Genomic DNA, 7,545 nt, shown 5'->3' on the forward strand with positions numbered 1-7,545 from the left:
TTTCTCATCTCAAAGTATTTAATATCTTCATTTACAAAACATAAAGTAGAAAATTCATGTTTACAAATATTAAATTTACAGAAACAAACCCAAAATAATATTATTACAATTTATTTACAAAATCTCAATTTACATTTATACTTAATACAAAACAGAATTTACATCAAAATAACCATAAGGGTATAAAACAATACCCGTACAAAAGCTTGATGTGATCTTCAACTCAGTAGCAGCTCACTCTGCTGCTTTTTCCTTGCTCTTATCTGCGACAGTAAATTAAACTATCGCTGAGTATAAACATACTCAGTGGTGCACAATAAAACTTTAAAATGCGATACATAAATCATTTATTGATGAAACATAATTTGAATACTTCACAATCACATTTCACAAATATCAAAGCTCATAACAACTCATTTTGTCAAATAATATATTAAACAACAGTTTAGTCAAACAATTGCGTAAACACAGTGTTGCCAAAGTCGTACACAACTTAAGCCATGACACAAAATTTCCGATCAATGCCGTGTTGTACACCACGACAAAGCAATCTCAACCCCATTAATCGAAACCAATGAGGGAGGTGGCTAGCTAGCTAATGAGTACTCATCCGATCTACAACCTCAACTGGCAAGCCAGAGAGGGAGAAAAATAAACGATCTCAACCTCATAAATGGAGGAGGAAATGTGATACTGTCATGCTAAGTGTGAACATAAAATCCATTTCAAACATTTCATTCAAATATTGCATACAAAAATCAAATCAATTTCCAAAGTTATAATTTGATCACAAGGTGGCAACACAAAAGTTCATATGTTCATAATGCATGCTAAATCAATTTTTCAAGAGTAAAATGCTTAAATAGGGTTTATTGTGCACAAACCTCAAGCGAGTCGTCCCTTAGCCTCGACTCGTTTCCTCGGGTTCCTTCCCGATATTCTTTTCAACTGAAACACAAAATTTTACAATGTTTCAGTACTAGAACTTAACATAAATCCCAAAATAAATTTTAACTTCGCATTTACTTAGCTCTAACGTGTTAAATTCGACGTTCTCGAAATTTTGTGTTTCGGATTACTATTCACTGCACTATTCAAGTCAAATGATTGACTTTCTAAGGATTAATAGGTATGGGAACTTCAACTTCACCCACATACCACATTTTGTTCATTAAACTTGTTGGTTTTTGTCACTTTTTCAAAGCATAGGTCATTTTGGCAAAATTGCCAATTTTCGGTTTTGTACTCCGAAGTTGCACTATTCCATTGGTCGATCTACTATTGGAATTTGATAAAACTTCCTTCATAGAAAATGTTCCTTATTGTCTAAAGTGTATTCTCATTTTTGGATCACCTCAATCGGAGTTTTGTAGCTCAAGTTATGGCCAAAATAAGTTTATCGCTCACGCAATCGCTCATACTGCAATTTAGGTGCTTGCAGATTTTTGGTCCAACTTTGGTCAGTAATTTGATCAAGTTAAGTTCATAATTTGGTCTAACTTTCTTCAGATGAAATGTTCTACTATGTCTTAGGTTTCCATCGATTCAAGAATCGCCTAAATCCGAGTTTTCTAGAGAGAGTTATAGCCATCCAAACATTGCTGCTCCACTGAAAATTCTGCAGAGTTTCAGTACAGTAATTTTAACTTTGCTCAATGATTTGAATGAGTTAATGGCCTAATTTGGGTTGGTGTTCTTCATGAAAGTTTTAGGTCTATATCATATCTAATTTCTGGTAGAATTTCAGGTCAATTTGACCTACCTAGCTCGAGTTATGACCAAATGAACAGTTACTGTTCATTTGGTCAGTTTGGTGCAGGGCAGCCTGCTATCAACTCAATTTGGTCAATTGTTTCACCAAGTTTTAGTCAGTTTTTGGTCATGGTTCCTTAATGAAAGTTGTACTCTTTTATATCTATTTTCATCTCCAATTGGTGGCATATCCATTAGGCTTGTAAAATTTGAGTTTTGGTCCTTCAAAGTGGGTTTGGTCATGCTGCCAATAGCATGACCATTGACCTACGAATTTAACTAAAATTTCCACCATTCCCATACAATTTATTTGGTCCTAATTGATCATTATTTCATTTCACAATAGGTCAAATATGCCATTTATGCATTTCTCCAATTTTTGATTCATAAACCCTTGCATTGAAACCCTAAACTCACTAACTCTTGCATTTAACCATAACTAGTGCACTTAACCTTAACCATTCAACTAATCAAAGCTTTTAAACTCATTCTAATGCATCAATTTCATGTAAATCATACTCCTATCAAGCTGCCCAAATTTTAGTTTGGTCCCTCTTCCATATTTGTTTCATTTAAATCAAGTTCTAAGCTCACTTAATTACCTAAACATGCATTTAAATGGAAAAATAAAGGGTTTGATATGCTAACCTCACTTAAAGCTTCAAAACCCTAACCTTTGCTCTTCTTTCTTCTTGAAATCTCCTTCTTAAGTAGTAATAACAAGCTTTAAAGAAGTCCTTATGAGAGTTATTATGGTTGGTAAATAAAATTTCTAGGTTGGGATTTAAAGGATTTATGGAAAGGAACCGAGAATTCCAAGCTTTTCTTGCTTAAAAATAGTGGAACAACATAAGAAGAGAGGGAGAGGAGAGAGCTACGGGAAAAGCAAAAGAAGAAGCAAAAAAAAAATATTTTTGAATTTTTATTTTTATCCATTTTTGAAGACCAAAATTTCCAAATTAATAAAATAACTTAATTAATCTTTTATGACATCATCTTTGACTTTTCTAACTTCTTTCTTTTCTTTTTCTTTTTTTTTCCTATTTATTTTTTTCTATTAGTTCTTTAATTTAATTCTCGATTCCGAAATTTTCTTTTCTCCGATTTTATTTGTGATTAGGTCGAGTCGACTCTGGTCAATTGACCAAATCGCCCCTCGCCGGTTCATCCCGGTTTGCAAATAATTCCATATTTCTTCTGGCTCCCTGACCTAATTATTTGACTGGCTTAACAGTTCTTTTTCATGATTTTCTCTTTTCCACTGTTTCATAAGGGTCCTAAGGACCGCAGCGTCACTTTTTACGGTTCGAAATTTGAGTTTAAAACGACTTTGCAGTCGTTCCCGAGGAGGTCACTCATCGCTGTGACTCTCGGCACGTTTAACCTCTTATGTTCTGTTTTTCTTATTTATAGTTAACTAATTAAACATTACTAATTATTTGTGTTTATGGCTTCTCAAATTGTCTTAAGTGTGACCCTAATCCCATTAATTGTCCGGACCGACACCGGTCACCGGAACAGTGAAATCTACCAGGCTATGCAACGGGGGTGTTACAATATATGAGTATGCATGAATGATTATTGGATTGAGTAAGGGAGCTGAGCTCCTATTTGAATTAGTATTGTTATGAGTACGTAGAGGGTGAGCTGAGCTTTCCATATTGTTATATATATTGTGCTTACAGGTCGAGTGAGTCAAAAACTCCCTAGTGGATGGTCCATGTTATGGCCGGACTCTATCCGGTTGATTTCTTGAAATTGAGCTCAATATGGGCCTTAGGATTATGTTAACGAATAGTTATGTTTACTATGGATCTAGGAGGCTTTAGGTTGGCCCAGGTCCTAGTGTCGGTTCGGCCCATAGGTTGGGTCGTGACAAATATTGAATTTATCATTTTAATATGTTTCAAGCGCTAAAATTTTTTCAAAATTATAAATAAAAAATAAAAATGAATTATTTTATTGAGTTAATTTTTTTTTTTTGTTTTTATGAGATAACAAAAACCTTGGAATAATATTTAAATTCATAAGAAAACGATAATATTGGATAGCTAGACTTCCTACTTTTAATCATTAAATTGTAAGCGAAAACAATAATTAATATTAATTAAGAAATGATTAATATTATAAATGATGAAACTAACCATGCAGTGCCAAATAGGGGAGGAGCCAGAAAATTATTTTTGAGGGGTCAATATTGTATATAAAATTGATTTAGTATATTATTTATTTACACTTAGTCTCCATATGTTTCTTTTTTTCTATATATTTTAACGGCTGAATATTATATATTCAAAATTAACATAATAAAGTATAATTAAATTAGAATTTTTTTTAAAGAGTGCTAATACTTCAAAAAATATTTGAATTTATATTGACAAATAAATAATTTTAATATTTTTCATTATTTATATCTTAATAAAATAACATAATTTTTTTTTGAGAGGTAGCTAAGATAAAATACTTTTTCCTCGAAATACATATTTGCATACAAGGAAAATTTAAAAGGGTTGAGGCGCCAAGACTTCCCCTAGGCCCCTCCCTCCACCCCTGATGCCACAATCATATGTTGAAAGTACATACAAATTAATGTTAATTCCTAAAAAAAAAATATTAGAAGCATATTGTATAGTCAATTAAGCCTATATAATTAAGAGAGAGTATTATTTAATTTTAGTTTTTTAATTTGACAAAAGCCCAATCGGAGGGAGCTAGCAAAGAGAAATTATTAGATTTGACCAATGGAGACATAATTAATAAAAGAAAAATAATTAAATCTAACAATGATTAAGTTAGGTATTAATTAGTTACCTTTTGATGCAATTAAATAATTTTTGCTTTTATTTTTTAAAGTTGCCTTAGTGAATTCATAATTTATTGATATGTTTATGATATAATTTCCCTTTGCAATGTCTCATATCTTTAATATTAATTAGTGAGAAAAAAATATTAAACAAAAAGAGAAAAATGACACTTGTTATTCCATGAGAGACTTGGATAAAGATCAGATCGCTTCATTCATAATGACAAATTTAAAATAGAATAACATGTAAAAATTAACATGTGGAATAAGAATAATTAAGTATACATGGATTAAATAATGTATGAACTTAATCTAGATTTATCAAACACCTATTATTGGCAATAATACATGAACGTAGGGCAAATTTTTTCCACTTGAGCTAGCTAATCCATTTTCTGTGCGTATCACTACATCACCACCTCCAATGATATTTTAAAGTCGGTGGATGTAATTGTTTTGGTAAGTAAAATGTATTATAAATAGCATATATTCATTGCACCCAAAGCCAACGCGTTTAATGCTAGACTAAAATATTAAGCGGTGTAAAAGAAATATACATATATATAAATTCTCCTAAAAGAAGCATAGTCGCAAGTAGCATGCTATAAAACTTTGTAACCAACGCAAAGGCAAAGACCGTATTCTCACACGTGAGCATGTTCTTCAAAAGTCAACTTCCATTATAATTTTCGTGTAGACCCGTGTGGACTTCTACCTCATTTACCACCATAAACAGAAGAAGAAACAGCTAGCTACAAAGAATTAAATCCTTTGCCTTATTAGTTAGGAAACGACATAGAAACTGGCCTGTGGACGCGTCCATTTGACAATACTTTCTTTTATTTGTTATTATAATATAATAATAATAAATCTTTATAGATGGATCAGGGATGGATACACCCTGAAAGCATCCACGGTGTTAGTTAAAGTTTCTTTCTTCTTCTTCTCTATATAAACCTTTTGTTTCATCGGTGTGCCCACCCTTTCTAGCTTCGTCTCTTTCGTGTTTCTTCTGCCTATTCCTTCATTCTCTTTCACCTGATATTTCTACGCTTTGCCCTTATTATTATTTCATTCAACTGTGTAAGAACCAATCTTACTTTCGTAACTGATTTCACCCAAGATTGTAGTTTTGCAATCCAAGAAAATAAAACTACAACAAGATTTAAAGCTATTCCTCGTGTTCCTTCTTCTCTTTCAGTTCAACAACTTAATTTGATTCATTTCTCGTGTAAATCGATCCTATTCGAGTTCAGTTTCCTTTACATATACAGTACTTTGAAAGATGGCTTGTTTGGTCTCTCGCTCAGGAAGGGAGTTGCAGAGATATGATAACCAGGGCCGCCGCCAAGTTGTCGGGTGGGTCTTCCTTTTATTTTTCTTCTATTTAAATTTCTTGATTTGTTTGGTCTTTAGTGAGATTAATTCAAGAATGCAGCCTTTTTTGTGGATACAATTGTTTTTTTTTGAACGTGGAAGAATTTTATGGGTGGCCCCCTTTTGTAGTCTTTTGGATTGAGGGCCCAGTTTCTGTGTCTCTTTCTCTTTCAGATTTCTACTACTGAATTTTGTTGTTTTCTTCTTGAATTGGAATAAAATAAATTTATTTTAATTAATTGACAAACTGAGAATTCATTATTTCTTACTCCTGGACTCCTGAACTTGAACTTGATTGCAGATGCATTCCATATAGATTCAAGAATTGCATTGATGGCTCCATTGGAGATGCATTGGAGGTTCTTGTCATCACTTCACAAAAGGGTCAAGGAATGATGTTCCCCAAGGTATATATGCATATGGAATAATATTTTCTTTTAAATTGAACTAATTTTTTGATATTTTCTTTCCATACATATTATTGATTATGCATTCTCATTTTACTGCCTGAACGTATCAGGGCGGTTGGGAGCTTGATGAATCTGTGGAAGAAGCAGCTTCTAGGGAGTCTCTTGAAGAGGCTGGGGTTCTTGGCCATGTTGAGGTTAGTTTCCATTTGTTGTATTATAATTTCTAGTGATTGTAGCAAGCTATGGCTTTTTGGACAAAGTTTTATTAATGAGGTTATAATATGATGAATATGGCAGGATGAACTAGGCAAATGGAACTTCTTAAGCAAGAGGCATGGTACATTTTATGAAGGGTATATGTTCCCTTTGCTAGTCACCGAGCAACTTGATCTCTGGCCGGAAAAACACGTCCGTCAAAGAATTTGGGTAAGTAGCTCATCTCTGATTATTCTTTTATTATTACTGTTATTATTTTTGGATTGATTGAGCTTGACTGAATTCAATACCACCAAGTATAAGCTCATTCACAAATATTTCATTTTATTAAGGAAGTGCCTGACCAAAATGATATTTTATTGAAATTTATATGGTAAATTATAAAAGTGCGTCCTAATTTAGATGTGGAACTGTTTGATACAGATGTCAGTGGAGGAAGCCAAAGATGCTTGTAGGCATTGGTGGATGAAGGAAGCCTTAGACATACTAGTCGTGCGTCTAACGTCACTGCAACAACAAAAGGAAGAAAATGATGTACCCTCATGCTCTCTAAGCTAAGGGATGATTAAATTAAATTTTGTACATGATAACCTAATACTGCTGATTGAACAAATGAGCTAGTTAGGGCAAAATATATGGATCCAAGGCTGATGATTGTAGAAAATAGAGATCGAATGTTTCCTTTTCTCTCTGATTTATGGAAATTTTGGCATTATTTTTGTTGCACTTACTTTTTTTTCATTTACTTTTGATCATCAAATTAGCATAAAAAGGAAAGCCAAAAATCATAACTTGTTAATTAAGATGCAATGTTCACATGTATCCTACTAATTTTCCATGAAATGAGCAAATAATTATATACAATTAGCTCCTATTTAATTTCCTATCGTCTATTCATATTACTAAATGGGAAATTCTTGCACTAACTCCATAAAAATTTATTGCTTCTCATGCACCCCAATCGACTATTTGCAGCCTTCAACTTGT

At 32.7% G+C, this 7,545-nt stretch overlaps 1 protein-coding gene across 1 annotated transcript; it reads left to right on the forward strand.

Moving 5' to 3' along the window:
- Positions 1 to 5,441: 5,441 nt before the first annotated feature.
- LOC110669727 (nudix hydrolase 18, mitochondrial) lies at positions 5,442 to 7,284 on the forward strand. The gene is made up of 5 exons (XM_021831488.2): positions 5,442 to 5,914; positions 6,234 to 6,339; positions 6,453 to 6,536; positions 6,640 to 6,768; positions 6,982 to 7,284. The coding sequence occupies exons 1-5, from the start codon at positions 5,841 to 5,843 to the stop codon at positions 7,114 to 7,116; spliced, it is 528 nt and encodes a 175-aa protein (XP_021687180.2). The 5' UTR covers positions 5,442 to 5,840; the 3' UTR covers positions 7,117 to 7,284.
- The last annotated feature ends 261 nt before the right edge of the window (positions 7,285 to 7,545 follow it).

This window comes from Hevea brasiliensis, chromosome 15, assembly GCF_030052815.1.
Source record: "Hevea brasiliensis isolate MT/VB/25A 57/8 chromosome 15, ASM3005281v1, whole genome shotgun sequence".
Taxonomy (NCBI): Eukaryota; Viridiplantae; Streptophyta; class Magnoliopsida; order Malpighiales; family Euphorbiaceae; genus Hevea; species Hevea brasiliensis.